General features: G+C 42.7%; 2 protein-coding genes and 2 long non-coding RNA genes across 6 annotated transcripts; 1 reads left to right on the top strand and 3 right to left on the bottom strand.

Annotated features, from left to right (window-relative positions):
* The first annotated feature begins 599 nt into the window (after window positions 1–599).
* gpr155b (G protein-coupled receptor 155b) lies at window positions 600–9,904 on the top strand. Of its 2 annotated transcripts, none has more exons than XM_035171930.2 (20): window positions 600–735; window positions 1,918–2,103; window positions 2,259–2,406; window positions 2,505–2,634; window positions 2,747–2,925; window positions 3,028–3,180; window positions 3,274–3,341; window positions 3,652–3,823; window positions 3,935–4,090; window positions 4,253–4,336; window positions 4,467–4,590; window positions 4,695–4,779; window positions 5,235–5,322; window positions 5,468–5,684; window positions 5,831–5,908; window positions 6,204–6,352; window positions 6,444–6,539; window positions 6,620–6,684; window positions 6,768–6,905; window positions 7,729–9,904. In XM_035171930.2, exons 2-20 carry the CDS (start codon window positions 1,946–1,948, stop codon window positions 8,267–8,269), a joined length of 2,829 nt encoding a protein of 942 aa, XP_035027821.1. In that variant the 5' UTR covers window positions 600–735; window positions 1,918–1,945; the 3' UTR covers window positions 8,270–9,904. The 2 variants fall into 2 exon arrangements, with proteins under 2 accessions (XP_035027821.1, XP_035027822.1); XM_035171931.2 differs by having other exon boundaries at window positions 7,671–7,868.
* Window positions 9,905–13,586: 3,682 nt separating this feature from the next.
* On the bottom strand, window positions 13,587–18,473 carry LOC118119045 (transmembrane protein 41A-B). The gene is made up of 7 exons (XM_047342374.1): window positions 18,035–18,473; window positions 17,934–17,963; window positions 17,823–17,849; window positions 15,417–15,566; window positions 14,749–14,910; window positions 14,468–14,606; window positions 13,587–14,384 (listed from the first exon to the last, which is right to left on the bottom strand). The coding sequence occupies exons 1-7, from the start codon at window positions 18,134–18,136 to the stop codon at window positions 14,149–14,151; spliced, it is 846 nt and encodes a 281-aa protein (XP_047198330.1). The 5' UTR covers window positions 18,137–18,473; the 3' UTR covers window positions 13,587–14,148.
* A 717-nt stretch (window positions 18,474–19,190) lies between these two features.
* LOC118119046 lies at window positions 19,191–20,379 on the bottom strand. The gene is made up of 4 exons (XR_004698040.2): window positions 20,316–20,379; window positions 20,102–20,189; window positions 19,881–19,967; window positions 19,191–19,274 (listed from the first exon to the last, which is right to left on the bottom strand). It is a non-coding gene; the product is annotated as an uncharacterized LOC118119046 (long non-coding RNA).
* Window positions 20,380–21,070: 691 nt separating this feature from the next.
* Window positions 21,071–22,166, bottom strand: LOC118119047. Of its 2 annotated transcripts, none has more exons than XR_007034761.1 (4): window positions 22,115–22,166; window positions 21,906–21,987; window positions 21,706–21,780; window positions 21,071–21,184 (listed from the first exon to the last, which is right to left on the bottom strand). It is a non-coding gene; the product is annotated as an uncharacterized LOC118119047 (long non-coding RNA). The 2 variants fall into 2 exon arrangements; XR_004698043.2 differs by having other exon boundaries at window positions 22,085–22,160.
* Window positions 22,167–24,297: the final 2,131 nt, after the last annotated feature.

Genomic DNA, 24,297 nt, shown 5'->3' with positions numbered 1-24,297 from the left:
CTGCAATTATATGTCTTATATCTTGACTGACATACACGAGTTTTAATAGTTTTTTGCTCATATATATCAACTGCCTGATTTTGTCCTGTCCTTGTATGATTTAACTCAGCCCTGCAGAGTCCGAGCAACTACAAAAGGTTTTCATTACACTGCACTAGGATTTTCAGCATAATTTAGTCTTTAATAATTCACAAATTAAAGGAATTACAACTACCTGACTTCTCTGAGTATAAAACAAATGAATGCATACCTGTAAACAAATTAAATAAATCAGGGACATGGTGCCTGAAGGTGTCGCTTTTAATTAATAGTTCAATATTCATTAATTAAAATGGTAATACATTTTGATATTATTGCATCTTGACACTAAAGGAGAATTTCAAATAGCAGGGACATATTCTATTTAACCAAAAACCCATAAAACCCCATGATGCATTTCTTCATTCGTCCACTTGTGCTGTGAAAACATTAGATTTAAAAGATTTATATCAGACTTCTCATCACATGAACGCAGCATCGCTCGTGCACCTTTTTTTACCCAATCACCGTCCGCTTTAGACGCGCATCCTGCTGCTGATTGGCCGAACGCCCCGTCGGTCGCGGGCTCGGGGCGTGGCCTCTGCTGGCAGCTGTCAGAGCTTGAGACGGCGAAAACACGGAGCAGCGCGAGCGGATCATGTGTGTGTGAAGAAGAGGAGGAGGAAGAAGAGGAAGAGGAAGAGGAAGGAAACAGAGGTGAGCTATCAGCTTCACATCCAGCTGCTCCAGGATCAGCTGCTCCATCCAGATGTGGCGGACAGAGCTCAAGTGACGCGCGGTGTCCCCCTGGTGTTTTTAGCATGTAGCTAGCTGAAGCTAACGCTCAGCAGCTGTATGCAGCTGTTCGCCTCTGAGGCTGTTGCACGTGATCCTACATCAGTTCGACTGTCGTTGAACCGCGTGAATCAGACGTCATCGAGTGGAGCGGGTTCGATTCCCTGCGGTAACTCAACTGACTGTTTGTTCACGCACAGAGGCGTAACCAGGGATTCTGGGCACCCATACAAAAAGCCAACTGGAACGCCCCCCCTCAAGTTGGAGGAACCTCACCACCCCCCCCACCATTTCGAAATCCAAGACGTGTAGTTTTTACTGTTTATTAGCAATACTGTCATTAAACGTGTCACGCACGTAGAACCGTCCTATTATTGTCCGTGGACGTGCTACTGCGGTTTGCGTGAAATGCTGCGTAATGCGTTATTATGAACTGTTTTTGCTAACAGTGGCTAGCTGGCGAACGTATACATTGTTCCTGTGCAACTGGAATGCCATCAACTAATGTGTGATGTCATTCCGAGCTCCGAGGTGTAATGGTGCGCGGCAGGAAATTGGACGTGAACGGGAACTCGTGAGTTAGACCTCAATGAATTAAAGCAAAATTAAATTTAGGTGCGGACCTGGATAAGGGGGCGGATCCAGGAAATTATCTTTACAATTCCGAGATAGGGCATTTTTTTGACGTTTTCATCGATTCATCGATCAGGCTTGTGATGATAAAGTAGCGAGTCGACAGCTTCACGTACACAGATCAACGTCAAGCAAGCAGAAACGCACAAGACAAAGCAAACAGGCAAAAGTTTTGTTTTACTTGTCCAACAATAACAACAGCACCAGGTCGGCGTCTGTCCTGCAGCCTTTGGTCTTTTTAGTTCTCGCCAACGAGAGAAATGTGCTTCACTATTCAGTCTTGTTTGGTTTTCTTACTCGGTCACTTTCACTTTTCCTTTTATTCTTTGTTTCCTCCGACAATGTCTTCTTCAGTGGCAGGGACAGACATGCCAGTGGAAATGTTGACAGTTACTTTATTTCTATTTTGCCTTTTTTCACCCGCTCCTGCCACTAATTATATGTTTTTTCTTCTCTTGTCTTCCTCCATAGTGCCGATATTGCCCAGCCCATCGTCACCATGGAAACCACCAACAGCTATGTGTTGATTCACGGGAAGAACATATCCCATAATACCCTTGCGGGCACTGCTGGTGTGCCCCACATGTCCATCGACAAACTGTTCCCAGCTCTCCTCGAGTGCTTCGGTATCATATTGTGTGGCTACATTGCCGGCAGGTATGTGTGTGTGTGTGTCAACCTTGGCCTAGTGTACCAGATAATCTTTGGTGAAGGTTTATTTTATGGTTGCAAATACCGCAGAGAGCACAAACGAATATTTTGCCACTGTTGATATCTGTGCATTAAACTATTTCTTCCATTACTGCGTACAGGGCCGATGTCATCACGGAGAACCAGTCGAAGGGTTTGGGGAACTTTGTGTCCAAGTTTGCTCTTCCAGCTCTGCTCTTCAAAAACATGGTGCTGTTGGACTTCGGAGACGTCATCTGGGCGTTTCTCTGGAGCGTCCTGGTCGCGAAGGTTTGCTTTCTTTTTGTGCTTCTCTGCTTTTGTTCACACTTTTAAAGTTTGTGTATTTAAACCCATCCTCGACCTCCTGGCTCTGATCCTGTGTGCAGGTGACAGTGTTTGTGCTGGTGTGTGTGCTGACACTGATTGTGGCCGGTCCAGAAAACAGGTACAGCAAGGCCGGTCTTTACGCCATCTTTGCTACACAAAGCAATGACTTTGCCTTGGGATACCCTATAGGTGAGGCAGGCAACACACACATCGCACTCACACAAATCGTCAGTGAAGAAAACTACTGTTTAAGACTCAAAGTGTTCGTATCTCCTTCTTTCTCTGTCGCTGTTGTTTCTAGTTGATGCGTTGTATCGTAGCACATATCCAGAATACCTCCAGTACATCTACTTGGTCGCCCCGGTGTCCCTCATGCTCCTCAACCCCATCGGCTTCGCTCTTTGTGAGGTGCAGAAATGGAGACAGTCCAGTCATCCGCAGCACAGCACCCTAGCCATCCTGGGAGTTGTGGTCTTACAGGTATATTCTGTCCACAAGTTAAACTGTAAGGTCCTACATGTGCTTTTTTAACTTTCTATGACTTGTTAGAAACCTTATCACTGAGGCTGTCTCTCTCTCCAGGTGTTGAAGAACCCAATAGTGTTCATGGTGATGGTGGGAATCATCTCTCACTTTGCTCTGGGCCAACGGATCCCTGCTGTGCTGTCGCAGTTCATAGACGGCCTGGCCAACTCTTTTGGAGGTGCAGCCTTATTTTACCTCGGCCTCACGATGGTGAGTTTCATTTAATTCAGTCTTTGAATTTAATTTCTAACAGTATTAAAACCTATGGAATCATGGAAGATAATCCCTCTGTTCCTGTGGCAGGTTGGTCAGCTAAGAAAACTCACCAGAGACACTGGAGTTGCCTTGATTCTCCTCATCACAGCCAAACTGTAAGTGGGACTGGGATGGTGTGTTTCTTATATTTTATTTAGGGTAGCCTTATTGATATTCATGTGTTTTGAGTATTTTCTAGAAGAAAGTACATATATAAAGTTGTATATCATCTTTAATAACGTGGTATTTCAGTGTCCACTAGCTAAAATGGCTCCTGCATCCAAAACCATGGTAGAAAATGTAATGAACATAGAAGTTATCTGGATTTTTTAGTATTTGGAAAGTGTTTCCCAGCTTCATCTTCATCTTTAACCAGTTCACCCACTGGTCAGTATTGATGTCTGTATGATTCTCTCTTGTCTCCAGCCTGGTGATGCCTCTGGTCTGTAAAGACATGGTTAATATTCTGGACGTGGGAGTGAACAGTACGAATGCCAACCACACCAGTTTGTCCAACTTTGCTTTCTTATATGGAGTCTTCCCCACGGCGCCCAGTGTCGCCATTTACGCTGCACACTACAATATGGAGTTAGAGGTGGTACGTACCGTTGATGATGTAATCCTACTTTTAGCAGTTATGATATGTAGAAATTGCAAGACCAATATCGAAGCCCATAAACTGTAAAGCTCTCTCCGTCCTTCTCTCAAGGTAACGTCAGGGATGGTCATCAGCACGTTTCTGTCGGCGCCGATCATCTACGTGTCGGCCTGGTTATTGACGATCCCTCTAATGGACCCGACCCCCCTGGTGACGGAGCTGGAAAACGTTAGCTTCAACATTAGCATCGTCAGCCTTGTAGCACTGGTAAGTGTTTGCAGATGTGTCTTGAAGTAACACAGACGTTTTAATGCCCTCCAGTGGGTCAATACTGAAATATTCGTCTCTATTTACTTGAGTCTTTGTGGTGATGGAAGAATTTTCACAAGCAAAAGTGAAATTTGCTCGTATGTCTGTGTCTCCTCTCAGGTGTGGACCATAGCAGTGATGTTGCTCAGCAGGAAATTTAACAGACTTCCTCACCTCTTTGCCTTAAATCTGTTCCTGGCTCAGGTCAGTGCTTTACTTTGTTATATGATATGTTCAGGTCATGTTTCTCTCTCGAAAAAGAAAAGCTGAGCCCAAGCTACTCACATTCACTTTCCTATTCTATCTTGACCGACTCTACCGTCCTCTGCTTCAGTTTCTGGTGTGTGTCAGTATGATCCTGTGGAACTTCTTGGTGAAACAAGACGACAACCTGGTCGGCAAAATCCTCACCTTCACTCTGCTGTACGGCTCTTTGTACAGCACCTACGTTTGGACAGGTGAGTGTCACAGTCAACACATCAACTCTCATCAATTAGACTGCGTTTGGCTTAGGACTGAAACGACTGGTGCTAGCATGTGTGTGTTTTGTTCTGTGTTTCAGGCCTAATCCCTCTGTGTCTGGCCCTGACTACCAGAGATGATCTGCTGAGACTCCGACCAGGAGTCTTCATGATTTTGGGTTGGGGGTAAGTCAGCACGAAGATGAGGACATTTAGACTGGACCTCCGCGATTTAGTTTGAGGCGTCAACCGAAACTCGACATCATGCGTTGCCAAATTAGTTTGTGGTTCTGTCTGACGCAGAGACAGCTGGTGAACCTGGTGCGTGTTCATGTGGTTGTGGATTTCATGTCCTGTGAACTTCTCCTAAGCATTGTCCTGATAGCTAGCATTGCACATTAGCTGGTTATGTTGTGTCCCAAGTATAAAAGTGGGATTATTGTTGTTATGAGGAGCGCGCCAACACCGAGCGGCGGGCACGCCCATCGCCAAGAGTTAATGCATCGCATGCGTGTGAGTCCAGCGTTACAGAGAACACAGAGAATCAAATGAAATGAGCTTGTTTTGAATTCTGTGTGTGTCTGTGTGTGTGTGTGTGTGTGTGTGTGTGTGTGTGTGTGTGTGTGTGTGTGTGTGTGTAGGGTCCCCTTCCTCGTGGTCGGAGGTCTTCTGATAGCAGGAGAACGGACTGATACCATGGACTCTGCTTTCTTTTACGGCAGAGCTCAGGTTAGCTCATGTTTACTCCTCCTGTGTTCACTCTTACCTCTGCTGTGCACAACTCTATTTATTTCCTATTCAAAAACCTACAATAAAGAATTCCTTATGAATCCCAGGAACATAAATCATATATGTGTGATGCTCTCTGCTCCAGATAATCAGCACAGCAGTGGTGCTCGCTGTCAGCCTGGTGCTTGGTGCAGTCTCTCTGATGGGGCTCAGCCAGGGAGACCGGGAGCAGCGAGGTTACGAGGCTCTGAGCAGAGCTGCTGGAACTGGACCTATTGATGAGCTGAGGACCCCTGGTGGCTTGGAGGATCCACAACAACAGACACAGTTGCCGAATTCCCCCGTCGGCAGCATCAACTCAGGTTAACAGTGTTCTGTCTGTCAGTTAACATTTAACCCAATAACAGAGCTTTATAAACAAGCTGAAATGAGGTCCATAACTTTATACTTTCAATTCTCAACAGATGAGAGAAAGTTAATATTTGTACGGTGTCTGTTGTGTTGTCAGACCTCCACAGTTTCTCTCCGGTTCAGACGCTGCCTGACATGATAGCCAGCACGCAAAGGGAGCACACAAACAGCACAGGTAACAAACACACACTTTATGACTTTATTTACATTTAACAGATTCCAAAAGCCAGATTGAATAGAATAACCTTCAATGCTTTCTTTCATATTAATGCTCCTAATTAATTAATATAGGAAATAAAACAGAGGGAGGTTCACGTGTTTTCTTCTAACACGTGAACAAGATTACAGCTATAATCTCAAGATTTTTTTCATACATTCATAATTTGCTTTTGCTAATCAGAAGAACATATCTAGAAGTGAACAGTTCCCCCGGTCACTCTGTCGAGTGGTAATGTTACTTCCCTCTCCAGACCACAGTGGGGCGCCGTGTGACCGGCTGCAGCCTTCCTCCTCAGAGCAGCCGCTAAACCTGCCGCCACCCGGGCTTCAACCCACCGATGATAAACAGACAGTCAGACACGTTCTGCTCTGTCTGCTGCTCATCGTCAGCCTGCTAGCGGTGAGGAGTGTGTGTGTGTGTTTGATTGAAACCTTCAGATACAGAGGAATGGACATTACAACACAGATGAATGTTCTCTGTCTTTATGCAGAACCTGTCCAGCTGTCTGTGGTGGCTGTTCAACAAAGATCCAGGAAGACTTTACCTGGAGCTACAGTTCTTCTGTGCTGTGGCTAACTATGGACAGGTACCAGTGTGCGTGCACATGCGTGTGTGTGTACATTAAATGAGCTGCTGTGAATGTTTCTCTCTTTCTCTGTGTCTCAGGGTTTCCTGTCCTTCGGGATCTTTGGTCTGGACAGACACCTCATCATCCTGCCCTTCAAGAAGAGGTGAGTCTTCAACGACTTCTTCCTCTGAAATAATGTTCAAATGGGATTCACAGGAGTAATGGTTGTGTTGGTGTGTGTGTTAGGTTGCGTAACCTGTGGCAGGGCAGAGACAGCGAGGATTTGAGTCCCTCAGCTGTTCCAGAGGAAGTCAGACTCACCTGCACCCAGTTCGTCCGCTACCACAAAGACCAGTGTGTCCAGGACGTACTACACACTGGCAGGTATGAGCACTACTTTGTGTTTGTGTTTGATTTCGTGTGTCATATAGTACATCGTGTCCCCCTTTTTGAAAGCACGTGTAAATATGATTTCAGATTACTTCCTGTTCCTGTGTTTGTTAAATTCAGTAGAAAGTAAACTGCAGCTTTATTTCTGCCCTGATCTGAACTGTTGAGCAGTTTCTCAGGGGGATTAATTCTGATCCTGTTCATTGCCACAGTAGTTTTATTTGTCTCTGCATCCTCTTTGCATGTTATCTACTGTAACTGTGGATAGTTTTTATTCTTTTCTATCCATCAAACAGCTGTTTTTCTCGACACAGATTTACTCATTAGACATTTACACTGTGTGTTTCCACCAGTTTGCAGTGTATGTTTAACAGAGCAACATCTGTGACTCCTGCTGTTGCTACTCAGAAACTGGACTAATGTTTGCGGGTCTCCTCTCAGCTTGGCCGGTTCTTTCTGTGCAGAGTTTGCATGAACCTGAAAACCATAGTATGGCCACTTTAATGTTTTAACCTTTTCACAAGTTGTTTAATGCTAAGCGGTTACCAGTGTGAACGTTCTCAGATAACTGGGTTACTGACTAAAATACTTGCCGCTGGATTTTTTGAGTTTTGGGTTCTTTTCTTAGCTTTTTCTTCTAACACATGAAATTCTCTCCACTATTATTTTTCCTCTTTATTTCCTTCCCTTCATATTTCCTTTATTTCCTCCCTGCCTCCCTTTGCCTGCCCCATTCCTCTCCTCTTCATCACCCCCTAGTGGCTCAGGGGAGAGTGTGAGTGCTCCGACAGGTGAATCCTTCCTCTGATAATGACAGGTTTGGTGGAGGAAGAGGGCTGGAGGAGGAGGAAGAAGAGGAGGATGGGCTTCCGAGACCTCCCCCCTCCCATCAGCCCCTGCACACACATCAGGATCTTCACCAGATTCACCAAAATCACGATCCAGCTGAATCCCGCGGCCAATATTCACTCCCATCCCGACCCAGGCCTGAGCTGGAGACCGAACACCAAACTAATATCCCTGACCCCGATATCCCAGAGGAGCAGATTCCCCAGCTCCCCTCGAACGAAGCTCACGACCCAGCGACTCCTCAGGACCAGCACCAGCAGGTTCCTGCTTCGTGCCCATCCCGTCCACAGCCCCGTCCTGAAGGTGTGTTTCGGGGCAGCGACCTGGTGGACTGGCTGGTGGAGAGGGGCCTGTGTGCCGGGCGAGCTGAGGCCCAACTGTACGGCGATCGGCTTCAGCGGGGAGGAGTGTTCGATCCCCTGACGGGTCGCCACAGCTTCAGGGACGAGGTTACACTGTTGTACCACTTCACACAGGGGGGAGGGGAGGGGCGGTCGCAGGACATGTGAGAGGAAGAGAGTGGAGAGGGGGAAGAGGCCGAGGAAGAATGGGTCTGGTGGCGGCGAGCAGCAACCGCCATGGATCAAAGCTCCGTACGATGTGGTTTCTCCTACAATCACCAAATGCTGGAAACACAACAATCTCTAATATGTGATTGTGTCAATCTGATAAATTTAAAGATATCAAATGGTTCATTTCATTGCATGTTTCCCTGGATTACCTGTTTTTTCAAGGCCTTTCCTTGTGGTTGCTGTTTGCTCGTCTCCTCCGGCTTCACCCTGTGGCCCCAAAGGGGAAAATCTCAACCTCTGACGACTCAGAGACATTTCCATTTTTGTTTCAGAGTTTTGTTTTTTTTCTGCTGCTCTGGCCTGGATCTGATTACAGCTTTTTGATTTTAGCTGCCCTGAGATCTAATCGTTGATTTTTCATCTCTTTTGTCTGGATTTCTCAGAGCCAGTGAAGGTTTTCAGTTCGTACGAATAAGCTTTTTTTATTTTTAAGGGACAAGTTGCCATTCATCAGCCTCCCGTCCTGATGTGTTGTGTTATTTGTGATGTGTGGTTGCCAGTTGTGAGATGACGATGAGACCAGTAAACTGTATGTTAGTTCTTTGCCAATGAGCAGCCGGGCTGCGCTCTGACAACCAGAGGTTTCCTCACCTGCTCGTTCTATGTTATCATCATCGCCATGTTTCTTTTTCTTTCTCTTGGATGAAATGAACTCGTCCTGGATCTGCCTGTTATTTCAGTAATTGATATTTTGCACGTTGTGTCTTTTGAGACTCGGGTCTGTGTCGACTACTTGCATGACTGAGAGCAGACGTCTGCTCAGCACTGACACATTTGCACTGACTGAATAATATCATCTCGATAAATCATCGTGGTTTTTAAATTATGCAAACTCCTCGGATATAAACCTTGTGATGATGCTGCACATTTTTTCTGTTATCTTTGAGTCATGTTACTGTGACACAACAATTATCTGGGCCCAGTTATGACCATGTTCATAAATGTGTTCAATCAGCCAAAAGCCTTTTTGAGCCAAATGTGTCACCATAGCTTGATTTAAAAATTCAGACCTGAACTCAACTTTGGCCCTTAGTTGAATCTACAGGTTAAAAACCTTGAGAAGACTTAAAACTACAAAATGTCTTTATGAATCTGAACTTCTTACTCGTCCTGCCATAATTATGCTCCTCATTTTGTAGGTGTAACAATCTGCCCCATTGTACATTGTACACATAACCACTACAGACTTTTATATAATTTATGTAGCTTCTTCTCATCGACTGGCAGCATTAACGACACTACGGCCTTTATCCGCCTGTTCAGTTGCTGTTGATTTGTGTTTTACTCTGAAGTTGACTTTGAATGTTTGGATAAATGGATAAATGTTCCCGTGAGCAGAAACTCCACATCTTTGTTTCTACCCATGAGATCTGAGGAAGGTGAACCGGAGACGAGCCCGACTGATCGATGTGCAGAATAAACCATGTGGAGAGTCGTGCATTTATATTTGCGTTTTAACAGATTTTGTTTTATTTTCCTAACTCAAATTCTATTTATTTGGTTGTATTTGTGTTTTGTTTTTAGTTATTTATGACAAAGTTCATGATTAAAGTCTAAAATATTCAGACTCAATTTCATTTCTCCCTTTTTGTGTTACTCCCTAATCTCAGCTCCAAAACATTCATATCGGTTTGGCTCTAATCCAGAGTGACGCGTCTACAGGCCAGACGTCCACGACACTACACGTACATTCATCTTCATGTAAGCAAAATGCACAATGATTTAATGACCCCTAGTCCGACTCACTGGATATAAGAGTACATTTTACATTTCATTCCCCTTTCCTCCGGGAATGAGATCAAACTCCAGGCGAGCTCACTACAAACCAACAGAGGCAGGTTTTGACTTAGATTCTGCATCATTTACTGTTTGTCTTTGTGGGGGAGTAACCATTTGAATGACAGGGATTAAAACAGCCTTTGCAGCATGATAACAAGGTGCAGGCAGATGATTCTCCAGCGCTGACGCAGCCCAGTGAAGACCAGGTGACCCCTGACCTCTTCACCGAGAGCAGAACGTCCAAAGAGAGGATGTTCAAAACTTCTCCAAAGTGTGTCCGCGTCCATTTACTTCCATCTTTGTGTCTTCTGCCAACCGACTCGTGGAATTCACATCAGGTCCTTGTGTTTTGCTGAGTTGTTACAAATGAGATTTCACGACAGAGTGCCTGCCTCAGCCAGCGTGAAGGTGTGTGTCTGTGTGCACGAACACCAGTGGGAGAGTTTCCGTGTAAGGACGTGGTGAGAGGGAACAGGAGAGACGTTACTGAGGTGTGACCGTGTGTTGTAACGTGTGTGTATCTGTGGATGTTGTTGCTGCTGTCCGTCATCGACAGGGTCAATGACTGTGTGACCTGAACAAATGGCACGAATAAAAAATCTTTGCATCCAAAATTCCTGCCTTGTTTCTTTTGTCATTTCACAAGCAGCTGCCATTTTGGATTATTTATTCAAAACTGAGCGATAGAATGCAAACAGAAAGCACAGATTTTACAATATTTTAACGATAAACAGTTTGTTGGATTAGACCCACACAAAGCAACACTGTGCATGACAAACGGAAGAATCCTCCCAGTGGAGCTTTCTCTGGAAGAGAAAGACACGTTTGTCGGATGCACTTGAAGTGAGACGGTCTAGTTGAGACGCAGTGAGTCTTCAGACACGTCCTCTGAAGGACGCAGCCCCCGAACCGAGACACAGCTGTTGGTCATTTGTGATCACATGGGAACCGACCATCTTGTTTTTTTAGATCTGCGCGGCGAATGTGGTCCAAACCTTTAGGTGTTGAATCCACTGCATCCGCCTGAGTTGAGCCTTGGAGACGCTTTGTCCGTAAGTTTGTTTTTGCATGTTTCAGTTTTTTAGGGCCCGAGCACCGACGGTGGGAGGCCCTCTGGAAATTGTAAGGATTATTCTTATTATAGTGACCCCAAATGAATTGGCTTTTTGAGGCTTCAACATGCTCAACTTCTTACCAAACTTTGCAGAAAATTAGAAAGTGGTGAAAATTTACGTATTCTGGAGTAATTTGAAATGGGCGTGGCAAAATGGCTCAACAGCGGCCCCTGGAACGCAGCCCCTAGGTTTCCCTTTGACCGATCTTCACAAAAATCGTAGCCCAGGTGTATCATGACCAGACAAACAAAAAAGTGGCAAGGGGCATTATGAAAAACGCAACAGGAAGCCCGCCATTTTGCATTTAGTGGCCATTTTGGCCATATTCCACATTTTTACTTTGACGAACTTGTCCCAGGGCTTTCATCTGATCAACTTCAAATTGAGATGAGTGTCATCACAACAAGACGGAGATAAAAACTAACTCAAAGATCCCCCCCTGAAAATATTCATATGGTTTTAAGGAATTATTAAGTTATTTTGCCAATGGGCGTGGCAAAATAACTGACTAGCGCCCCCTAAAGGGCAGCCCCGACACCACGATTGGCCGACATGTACAAAAATCGATGGGGACATGTGTCTTTTCATAACAAACAAATAAGTCTCTTGGATAGATATGCTAGACCAAACAGGAAGCCCACCATTTTGGCTTTAGTGGTATATTTTTTATATATATGTTTTTTTTCATTTTTTTTTTTTCTAGGAACAGTACAACAACAGTGCGGCTTTTTATATATATATACAAAGTGGCACAAAAAAGGCGTTATGGCGGAGCGTTATGGAACAACGCAACAGGAAGTCGCCTATTTTTGACGTTACACGTTCGACGATCAACTTTAAATGACGTCATCTCAACAACATGGAGATTTTTTGTTTTTGACCTGAACAGATCGGTCTGTGCGTAGTGATACTGACAGCGCTGCACGTGATGGCGTGGAATGTAGTGCGTGATTAGTGGCCGTGGTTCGGAGCCGTTTCTCCCGGTCCCCCCCCCTCCGCGGCATAATCAGTACAACAACAGTACAACACTACCACCTGGTGGACAAATGCGGAAACTGTAGAAACAGTCTGTCTCTAACAATTACTATAATAACAATGATTTATAACAATAATATCTAAATTCTTACAACATATTTAATTTAGATTGAAGTTAATGTTGGCTCTTCTTATTATTATTCTAACCCAAATGATTTGACTTTTTGAGCCTTCAACAAGCTCAAAAGTGGTGAAAATGTAATCTATATTGACTCATCGTCACAGCGCCACCTACTGGCGACAGGAAGGGACATGTTTTATACCTTGATGCACTGCTCCTGGTTGCTTTACAATAAACAGCTCAAATGAGCTGAGACAAGTCATTGGAACATGGTCAGAATTGTGACATTTCCTCAAACCGTGTAAACATTGAGGTGCGGCGAAGGATCATCCTTCGCCAAAGGACACGATGTTGTCATAACTCCAGTGTGCATTGTCCCATCACTACCAAACTTCTGTCTCATGATTATAGTCCAAGGCTGAAAAGCTCTATGTGTCAATATTTCCTCAGTGTCATAGCGCCACCTACTGATTCACCATGAAACAGGAGGTACTTTGTAAATCCACTCTGCATTATCCAACCGCCCCGAACTAACTAATTTCAGACTATTTTCTACAGAATCCCTGCTCTAAAAAATACAGAATTAAAAATATAAAGTACAACTCCAGTCTAATCAAATCAAACAGTAAAGCTGAATACCAAAGAGTTGGAAAGTTGTGTTTTTCTTTTACATGCTGATAAGAACAATACACAACAACTTCCACCGGGTTGACACACAACTCAACATCCATATTGTGTGTTATAAGACTGGTTAACTTCTCCCACAGGGGATGTTAAGGTGCTCTTGAGCAAGGCACTTCGCTGGTTCTGGTAGAGGTTAAGTGTAACTGCTGGCAGGAATCATCAGTAAACAGTTTGTAGTACGACACTGTGACTTGAGGAGGATACAACAGGATTTGTTGGAACCTTTCAAGATAGACAAAATGACAGCTCCCCAAACGTGAGGCCAAAGCATCTTGATCACCCCCTGGTGGCCGGTTGCAGTAAAGGTGATAAACCTTGCCTCCTCCATGTCAATATTCGGGGCTCAACTAAAAAGTCAAAATACTTTAACTCAACACTGATATACGTTCAAGTGTTGACGTTTAGGATAAATCGGGTTTTCAATTAGACGACTAAACCTCATGATTGACAGCTGTGACCTTGATACTGTGACTTAACCACAAGATGGCAGCACCTGTATTCCAAAAACCAAACCTTCAGGCCATAGAGACGATCATGAGAAGATCACAACTGTAAGAAGTCATCTGCGGTCACAGCGACATTAAGACACAACAGTGAGTGCTTTAAGAAAAACAGACGTCCGTTACATTTAGAAAATCAAAACATACCAAAACAACAGGCTTCGAGTGGAGTTAAAAGACGTGTAAGAGTGAACACGTGTGAAGAGAAGAAACTAGTCTACTGAGTCGTCTCCAAAGCAACCACAGTACATTTTAAGACTTTTGTTTTGTAAATCAAAGTATCCTCAGTGCACGTGACACACGCAAAACAGAAATAAACCAAAAGACAAAAGAGAGGAGCCATGCACGTAGAAGCAACGACGACGATGTCAACTTGAAAAGCCGACGAGATTCCAAGATGAACACGTACGACCCGGACAAGCTCCTGCTGCGTCCTTCATGTGAAAGGAGACAAGTGGACATTCTCCGAAGTTCACGGCTGAAAACGTCTGCTGTAACTTGACCTGAGGATATTTCTTACTATGAATGACGAGCCTCTCGTGTGGTGACCTTGAAAACATCAAGTTTCTGGAGTGAACAAAATGTCACGTGCCCACCAGCGGAGAGCTTCTTCCCCACCGACAGTCACAGTGAGGTTCTCCGTCATCGCCTCTTCCGCTCCTTCTTGATTTCCTCCCGACTGCTTCCGTTGCCGTCCATTCCGTCCACCTTGAGGTGACCTTCGCTGTAGCGTTTGATCAGCGCTCCAGGGACGAGAGCCACGAGGGCGATGGCGAGGAGCTGGGCCAGCGTGCTCCAGGAGAAGATGTCGTCCAGGGAGGAGATCTCCGACAGCATGGAGCCCGTACGGACGCAGATGAAGTTGTAGGGAATCAAACCTGGAAGGCGAGAGCAGCAGCAGAGTCATCGACACGTTGGGATCTTTGTGTTGTGTTTATTTTAAACGAGTGTGTAGTCTCACCTATGAGCACAGAGAAGAAGAAAATGGGCATTGGGATGTTGAGGACAGGACAGGTGATGTTAAGGAACCAGTTAGGAGTCATGGGGAAGAAACGGAGGAAAAGTAGGAAGAAGAATAGACTGCTACGATTCTCCTCCACCTGACGGAGCGAGGCCAGAGAGATGAGAAGAAGACAAAGTGAAGGAGAGAGAAATATGGAAAAACAAGAGAGCAGAAAGCTGGAGAGAAAGGAGGTGACAGAGGAAAGTTGTTTTTTAATATTATGTATTTGACAGTTGTACCTTCCTGTGCAGCAGCGCCACCTTGTCGGGGAAGAAGTGAAGCACGTGCTGCTTCCCAAACGTAGCGGAGAGCAGGAAGCAGAGCGTGGAGCCTAAAGTGGTGAGGAGGCAGGCGAGCACCAGACCCTCCCACGGGCCGAAGATCGCACCGGCCAACATGTTCTGCAGGAGGAGAGCAGGGAGCAGTTAGAAAGTCATTAGTGGAAACCAGATGTGCCACAGAGCAAATTAAATGATTTAAAACTAAATGGCACTGGTTATTAGTTCTAACAAAACCCTACGTTCCCCTAATGAGACTAGATCAGGATTTGAAAGGTTCTTCCCTGATCCAAACCAGCTCCTTTCACCAAGTTTAGTCGTAATCTGTCCAATAGTTTTCAAACAAAACAGAGGCTGCAGCACACATGAGGATTTAACTGATTTTAAAAACGTTTAAAGACATAAATAAAGATTTAAACGAATTCATAATCGTCAGACCACACACTCGTATGTAGGAAAATATTTCACAGTGAAATCTCAAAGAAACCCAAGATTCTCCGAGATCAGGGAGCCTCCGACTCAATCGGTAGCATCGAGAGTATTGTGCCAGATAACTGGCACCGTGCTTGTCAGACGGAGGCGACTCGGGTCTCAAGTGTGCAGCAGCCTTGGTCATTTTAAGGTCTCACCAGAAAGGACGAGCCGGGGATGGCGAAGGACTGTTTGTACAGGTAGGCGCTGCAGAACAGCAGCAGAACGTAGCCGTGATGTTCCCTCTTGTAGAACTTGAGCATGTCAGCGAGCTCCCGCAGCTCGTCCAGGTCCGACGGGAACTTCAGCCTGGACGGAAACACAAAACACACCAAAAGGTTTTTAAGCAATTTCCAGAGTCTTTAAAAGTCCATATTTGATGGACGATGTTTATTCGATATATGTTCCTCTTCAGTTACTGGTTTCCTACATTTCCCAGAATGCCGAACATCATGCCCCTTTCAATTGGATTTGTTGAGAAACAAATTTCCCAAACCTCTTTTATATGGGACTCTTTCTTTAGTGGAAAGAAAACGAGGAGGTTTATCCAGAAATGCAAGTTACACAAAATGTCCTTCACTTCCACTGTAATGATTAAACAGCTGAAAGGTCAGAGGTCAACGTCAACGACCTCAGCGCTTGTGTGTGTGTGTGTGTGTGTGTGTGTGTGTGTGTGTGTGTGTGTGTGGGGGTGTGTGTGTGTGGGTGTGGGTGTGGGTGTGTGTGTGTGGGTGTGTGTGTAACAGGATACATTTGATTTAGGGACGGAAATAGAAATGGCATCGTTGCCTGTGGACTTGAGCTAAGGGTCCGAAGACACTTCTGACACAAACACACACACGAAAATCCCCCTTCTTGAAACTCAAGATGTTCTCCCCCCCCCCACCACCTACTGCGACCCTCAGCATTCCTCCTTCCTACTGGTCACCTGAGAAACCCTTCTGTTCTGTCACTGGTCAGCACGTTGATGATGCGTAAGCTTGGATGCGTCAAACTGCACGAATGCATGTGCAGCATTTAAGGAGGGAAATGAAACAGGCAGTGATGAGGGAAGATTACTGATATAAAACTGAGTCAATTAGGTTGAGACAGCAGAAAACATTTTGTCATTGATTTACCTGTTGATTGTGTTTCTTTATTTATCATTAATGTTGGAAAAAAGCTGTGAATGAGAAGTTCAGGGTCAAATTCAGACGACCGGGTCGAGACTAGCACTGTTCCATAGCTGTAATATATATGTGGTAAATATGTTTATTATTATTAATTAATTAATTGGATCTACTTTAGTTTAATTTGAATTTACTCAATGCAAAATGGTAAAATATATTTTTTCCATTGAAGCAAACTGCAGCATTTCTGATTCATGTCTGTATGAGGAAATAAAATAAACCTATAACTATGGTTATTTACCAACGCGCGCACACACACACACACACACACACAAGACTAACATGATGCTGATACATGTCATTTCATTGGGCGCAGTCACACTGTGGCTGAATGACTTGATATGATAATATGTGCACTGGCCGGCGTTATTCTATCGTCCCCAGACAACCTCGAACCCAAGGATGTTTTAAAATAGACACGAGGGGTCACAGAATGATTTAAAGTCTGCGCTTTAAAATCAGCTTTGACCATTTTGGACTTTTCTATTGTTTTAGATTTTTATTTCTAAGGCCTGTGACGACAGAAATTGATCAATAACAGGAGGTCAGGAGAACATCTGCAACAGCTGGTGGAGTAACTGAAAGACAATGTACCATCATCCATTTTAAATTATTCACTTCTTATTTGTCTCATGCATGAAGATTTGCCGTTTGTCATTTGTGATTTGTCATTGAAATCTATTTCAGTTTTGCACCGACGGTCTCCGAGAAATTGTGATGAACATTATTATTTCATATCATGTTAAAGGCCAAACAATTAACTGAGGCAATAATAAGTAATAACGAAGTTCACTTCATGGTTTGGCTACAAATGTCAATAAAGAATTGAGGTACTGTAAATCCAGTTGTTCCCACACGTTCACTGAAGGTGAAACCCTGGAGATAATCAGGCTAATATCATGTTTGACCAAGAAAAACATTAAATATTCACATTTTTAGAAACTTAAAAACATTAATTAGTTGGCAATTAAATGTCTGTGAATCAACTAATTGATTAATCGACTCACTGTGTTACTCAAAAATATCTATGAATGAACGAATGACTGACATGTGATTGTTAATACACAGATATAACTTAATTACTACTTAATTAACTTAATGCCTCTTTGTGTAAAAGCAACATTAAAGAGCACTTTGCATTTAATTATATAATGATATATCTTTTTATTAATATTTTATTGTCTAATAATTGTCACCGTATTTTTTATATTTTTTATTTTATTGTATATATATTTTACATGTAATCTTAAATCTTAAATACTTCACATTTGTCTTTTTATTTGGTTTTTTTTTTTTATTTCTTCTTCCTCAGAATAAACTAGATAAACGTTATAAACTAATAAACTAAATATCAGTGAAGTTTCTAAGTGTCCGTCTCGGCCGGGCTCCTCCTCACCTGTTCTCCCGGACTCCCTGGTCCTCTCCCCGGTCCTCTCTCCCTGGTCCTGTCCCCGGTCCTCTCCCTGGTCCTCTCCTGGTCCTGTCCCGGTCCTCTCCCTGGTCCTGTCCCCGGTCCTCTCCCCGGTCCTGTCCCCGTCCTGTCCCGGTCCTCCCCGGTCCTCTCCCCGGTCTTACCCGGTCCTCTCCCTTCCCCGGTCCTCTCCCCGGGCCTGGAGCTGCTCGGGCCCCGGGGGAAGATGAGTGGACAGCAGGTAGAGGAAGACGCTCGCCGCCGCCACGATGGCAGCGAGTCCCGCTAAGGAGCGCATGGTTCCCCGGGCTGTGGCTGCCTGTTCCCCGGATCAACTGCGCCGGGGAGTCGGGCTGCACTTAAGAACAGGACCACCGGGGAATTAGCGGAATGAGGAGGGGAGGGAGTCGGGTGGTTTACGCGGAAACAGGCCTCAGACGTCGGGGAGCAGTCTGAGCTGGACCCGCGGCTCGGGACTCTGACATTTGAGCGTCTGTGTCACATGTCACATCGGACACGTGAGTGACCTCTTTACTTTCTCCCCTGGATCAGAATCCGCTCCTGTGAAATCTTAACTTAACTTTAACTCGCAGACATTTATCAAACCTGCAGATTTTAAACTTTCTCCGGAGTTTCTACTTAGTGCAACTTTAAATATGTACTTACAACAACCGGCCAGCAGGGGGCGCTGCAGTCAAAGCCACGTGGAGTTCAGTGGGATTATGAAATAAACACAGACTGTAAATATATAATAAGTAATGGAGCAGGTTTATTTAAAGCTCGGGATCATTCTGAGTCACTCACTGGTAAATGTGAGGATGTAACATGATAGAGACATGAGATTCATATTTTTATATAATGTGAGGTAAAAGTTAGTAAAAGTAATATTTGCTTAAACTTGTAATATTTGTTAAATTGAAGAAATAAAGGGCAACATTAATAAATATCCTGGTTAAATAGTAAATATTATAATATATGAATGTGACTTTAATAAGACGTACTGACAATTGTGAAATTTGCATCTATATACAGCCATAAAGTTAGATAAATAGATCAGAGATATGCACTTCTACCCATTCTAGTTTATTTGTGTGTTTCCTGGGGGGTTTTAATTTTAATTTTAAAATATTTTGGCTTTATCTTCCGTATGTCTCCAGAAAACCCTATAACATTATAATGTATAGAATCGTGTACAATATGCAGTACTTTAAGGTACTTCTAAGAGTGTCTTCAAAAGTTTTTACCTATTATTGCATACAGGATATGTAATGTAATATTTATATTGATATGAGTAACCACAGAAATGGTATTTTGAAGAATAAAACCACAACAACACAGGGACATGGATTTATTTATTGTCTTTATTCATTTAAGTTCTTTTCAAAAAGTTTCTTTCTCTTGTCATTTCTCGTCTGAGTCCTGGGAACGGTTTTCTCCTGCAAAAGAAACATCAAACATTTAGTCAATAAATAATGTTAACAGAAAAATACAGGTTTATTGATTCAGACTAAACTCTGGAACAGATGTTTGGTGCCACACTGAGAATATAACACTGTGGTTTCTTGACTGTTTCATATCTGAGTGGATCGGACACAAACTGATGAGGTTTGAGTTTAGTCAAATAAAATAACACATTTCAAAGTCAGGATTGATCAACAGTTTATTCTGCAGAAACTTTAAACTCGATTTGTTAGCTGTATTTTTGATCAAAGTTTTTTGTAGTAACTCGTTATTTTTCCCTCAAACAAATTAATATTTTAAATGCACTTGTTTAGTATGAAATTATGCAAAAACTACCAAAACATATTTTTCCTGTGATGCATGAAAAACCTGCATCAGGAAATATGCTGTTTGAATAACTCTGCCAAGGAGGTTATGTTTTCACCTGTGTCCGTTTCAGTTTATTTGTTCGCAGGATTACGCAAAAAATACAAAACCGATATTACACCAAACTTGGAGGAAAGATGAGGGAAGAACCGATTCCAGAAATGTGTGAACTTGATTTTAATCACAAGTGAATCACATGTGTGACTAAGTCTGACCCGCAAGGCTGGCAGCTGCTTTAGGCTCCTCCTCACGATCACTGGAATGTTCATTAAACTCTTTTTCGAAACTGTCGTTTGGAATAACTGTAAAGAGGGAACAACACAGGTCAGTGACACATCCAGAGATATTGGTTGATAAGGCAGGTTTGAGTGTGTGTAAGGGGTACACACACACACACACACACACACACACACACACACACACACACACAATGTACCCTGATCGTCTGCTCCAGCATCATTGGAAACCACTTTGAGCAGGACCACAAGGGCAATGAGCAGGATCACGGTCTTCGTTCTCATTTTCTGCAGGAGAAAACTCAGGCTTCAGTAAATGCAATCCCCCCCCCCGTCTGTCAATTTATTATTAATATTTAAAAATGAAAGTTCCTTGTTAATAACCAGAGCAAGAGATCTTAAATGACAGCTCACCTCGGTTGTTAAACGCAGCAGCAGTTGTCTGTACCTGGGTCTGTAACACTGAGGCTACTGCTTATGAAGCGAGGAGGCGGAGTCAGGGTGTGTGGGTGTGTCTGCAGCACGTTAACAATCCACCGGGTTCACTTCAAGACAAGGTGAGTTCCAAAGATACTGTGCAGGTATGTGGATGAACTGGATTCATGACATATGCAAAACACACAGAAAACATCAGTGAGTCTGTTTCCATTGGCTGGACGGCAGATTGAGGTTTAACGTTGAGGTTTGAGCTTTAATTTAATCTCTGAATTTATAGCATTTGAAGTACGTATGAGGATTGAGAATGAAGGGAAATAAAGATGTATTATTATGTCGTTGTTTTACATTCCATCACCACCTGTGCTGAGAGAAAAATGCTATTTTAAAATATTTTGGTTTTATCTTCCGTGTGTCTCCAGAAAACACTATAACATAATGTATAGAATCGTGTACAGTACTTTAAGATACTTCTAAGAGTGTCTTCAAAAGTTTTTACCAATAAAATTCATACAAAGTGCAGTAAACAGAAATATTACTTCATTAAACTGTAAAGTCTTTCTAGATATTTGTCTGGTTGTGTTACACTTTCAGTAAATTGTTCCTTTTTCTGATTTCTTCAGTGTTTGATGAACTAACGACAGTGTACAGGATATGTAATGTGATATTTATATTGATATAAGTAACCACAGAAATGGTATTTTGAAGAATAAAATCACATCAACACAGGGACATGATTTTATTTATTATCTTTATTCATTTAAGTTCTTTTCAAACTGGCAGAAAGTTTTCGAACCCAGTTTCTTTCTCTTGTCATTTCTCGTCTGAGTCCTGGGAACGGTTTTCTCCTGCAAAAGAAACATCAAACATTTAGTCAATAAATAATATTAACAGAAAAATACAGGTTTATTGATTCAGACTAAACTCTGGAACAGATGTTTGGTGCCACACTGAGAATATAACACTGTGGTTTCTTGACTGTTTCATATCTGAGTGGATCGGACACAAACTGATGAGGTTTGAGTTTAGTCAAATAAAATAACACATTTCAAAGTCAGGATTGATCAACAGTTTATTCTGCAGAAACTTTAAACTCGATTTATTCGCTGTATTTTTGATCACAGTTTTTTGTACTAACTCACTATTTTTCCTTCGAACAAATTAATATTTTAAATGCACTTGTTTACTTTTGATTAACTCTGCCAAGGACGTTATGTTTTCACCTGTGTCCGTTTCAGTTTATTTGTTCGCAGGATTACGCAAAAAATACAAAACCGATATTACACCAAACTTGGAGGAAAGATGAGGGAAGAACCGATTCCAGAAATGTGTGAACTTGATTTTAATCACAAGTGAAGACATGTCTGACCCGGAAGGATGGCAGCTGCAGCTGCCTCATCGTCAAGATCAAAGAAAAGTTCATGAAACTCTTCTTCGAATTCTTCTGTAAAGAGGGAACAACACAGGTCAGTGACACATCCAGAGATCTTGGTTGATAAGACAGGTTTAAGTGTGTGTAAGGGGTTCACACACACAAACACACACACACACACACACACACACACACACCTTCGTCTGCAGCATCATTGGAAACCACTTTGAGCAGGACCACAAGGGCAATGAGCAGGATCACGGTCTTCGTTCTCATTTTCTGCAGGAGAAAACTCAGGCTTCAGTAAATGCAATCCCCCCCCCCCGTCTGTCAATTTATTATTATTATGTAAAAATGAAAGTTCCTTGTTAATTACCAGAGCAAGAGATCTTAAATGACAGCTCACCTCGGTTGTTAAATGCAGCAGCAGTTTGTCTGCACCTGGGTCTGTAACACTGAGGCTACTGCTTATGTAGCGAGGAGGCGGAGTCAGGGTGTGTGGGTGTGTCTGCAGCACGTTAACAATCCACCGGGTTCGAGACAAGGTGAGTTCCAAAGACACTGTGCAGGTATGTGGATGAACTGGATTCGATGTATTATTATGTCGTTGTTATTACATTCCTTCACCACCTGTGCTGAGAGACAAATGCTCCTCACCTGCTTCTCTGACAGGGTGACCTCTCCTGGGGTTGTTTCAGAAAAACAACACAATAACTCAATGAATCAGCTGTGCACATTGTAGTGTTAGAGTTTAGTGTGATGTTAGAAATACAACAACGTATTTGTTTAGAGGTATTTGTCCCATAGTCACCATTTACATGTGTTTGTGTCTGTGTCGTGTGCGTGTGCGTGTGCGTGTGCGTGCGTGTGCGTGTGTGCGTGTGTCAAAATCATCCATTGAGATATTCGAGCTCAGGTTTATTCACTCTTCTCTACAGAAGAAAAATATTTAATAATACAGAACATTAAAAAAAAACATCAGTAACCACTGTTCCTAATATATATACATGAAGGTTGATGTCTAATTTAAAGGAGCAAGAAAAAATACAGAGTGTTTTCATGTCAGACAATTACAAACTATTCACGTAGAGAGAATACAGAACAGTGCTATTCCGGCTGAAAACAGATGTGGGGACAGATGTGCTGGAAAACACAGAGAAAAGGAATCAGGCTCGTTCTCAAATACCATAATATTCATATTAATACTGACGACTCGGATGATCTTTACATTCTACGTTTCCTCTACTCTAAGAAAACCTTAACGTACTGTGCACCTCGTACAAACAAAGTTCATCGTATCCAGGATCGCACTTCTAAATCTCTCGCGTGTAGTAAAGAAGTGTGCGAAGAAGATGAAGGTCATCTGCAGCGCCCTCTAGTGGATTGTAAAACAAACACACGGAGAGGGTGCGTTTATTGTCTAAAACTAAACGTCTATAGATGTAGATGTTTCAAAATGGAAATCTGTGTAGATAGATATAAATAACATATACATTAATGACACTTAATGATGTTATTGGAAGTTGGTGTGGAAGAGTGTGGTAGTTTTGGAAATCGTGTGTGTTCATGATATCATTTAAAGGTTCAGTGTGTAGAATTTAGTGACATCTAGTGGTGGAGTTGCACGTTGCAGCTGAACACCCCTCCCCTCACCCTCCACTTCCAAACATGAGAGAGAACCTGTGGTAGCTTCAGGTGTCAGAAAAACTCAAAAGGTTTAGTTTGTCCAATCTGGGCTTCTGTAAAAAACATGGCTGCCTCCGTAGAGAGGAGCCGCTCCAGATGTAAATATAAAGTATTTAAATATAAAGTATTTTAAACATAAAGGGTCATTCTAGGGTCAAGAAAACAACAATTTGTACAATTCTGATGAAACACGATGATTATTGTATATTCAATATCTGCCAATAGATCAATTTGCCCTAAATCTTACACACTGGACCTTTAAATAAAATGTTCATATAACTGTCTGTGTCTCTGCGTCCCTAAAAAAACAAAACCTTTTAAAATTACTTTTTACTCTGTGTCTGAAACATTGTTTTTTTTTGTGCAAATTGTACTTGTACTTCTAAACCAAGTAGCCAACCTAAAAACTGAATCTTAATAAAATAGTTTTGTTATCATATAATTAAAATACGCTGACGCATTGACGCAGTTTTAAGGTTTTAAAGTAAAATGTTTTAGAAATGACTTTATCACCTGTTTAGTTTGAATCGACTATAATTATCACTTTCTAAAAGTCCATGTTTCTACGTGTATTTTGCTGCTTTTTGTCTATTTTCTCTTATGGATGATTTGCTCAGGACTTTTGCCGATGCTATAAAACTAAATCTCTCGTGTATGCAGATGTAGGTTGAACTGTCATGTAGCCTGTCTGCGTTATATACACGAGGTATTTTCATGTGATTCGTACCTCGTGTCAATTTTCAGAAAGATTTATCATCAATTAACAAATTAACCTGGGGTTCAACTAAATGTCCTACTACTTAAAAACCGTTATGTGACAGAGTTACAGTGGGAGAAATGAATTTAAGTTTGTTCTTATTTTGAACTGAGTGAGCTGAAAGTTTTTTTGTGAACATTACAACG

Source organism: Hippoglossus stenolepis, chromosome 12 (genome assembly GCF_022539355.2).
Source record: "Hippoglossus stenolepis isolate QCI-W04-F060 chromosome 12, HSTE1.2, whole genome shotgun sequence".
NCBI classification, from domain to species: domain Eukaryota; kingdom Metazoa; phylum Chordata; class Actinopteri; order Pleuronectiformes; family Pleuronectidae; genus Hippoglossus; species Hippoglossus stenolepis.
Note: the sequence above shows the minus strand (reverse complement) of the source record. Positions and strands in the feature narration are given on the sequence as shown.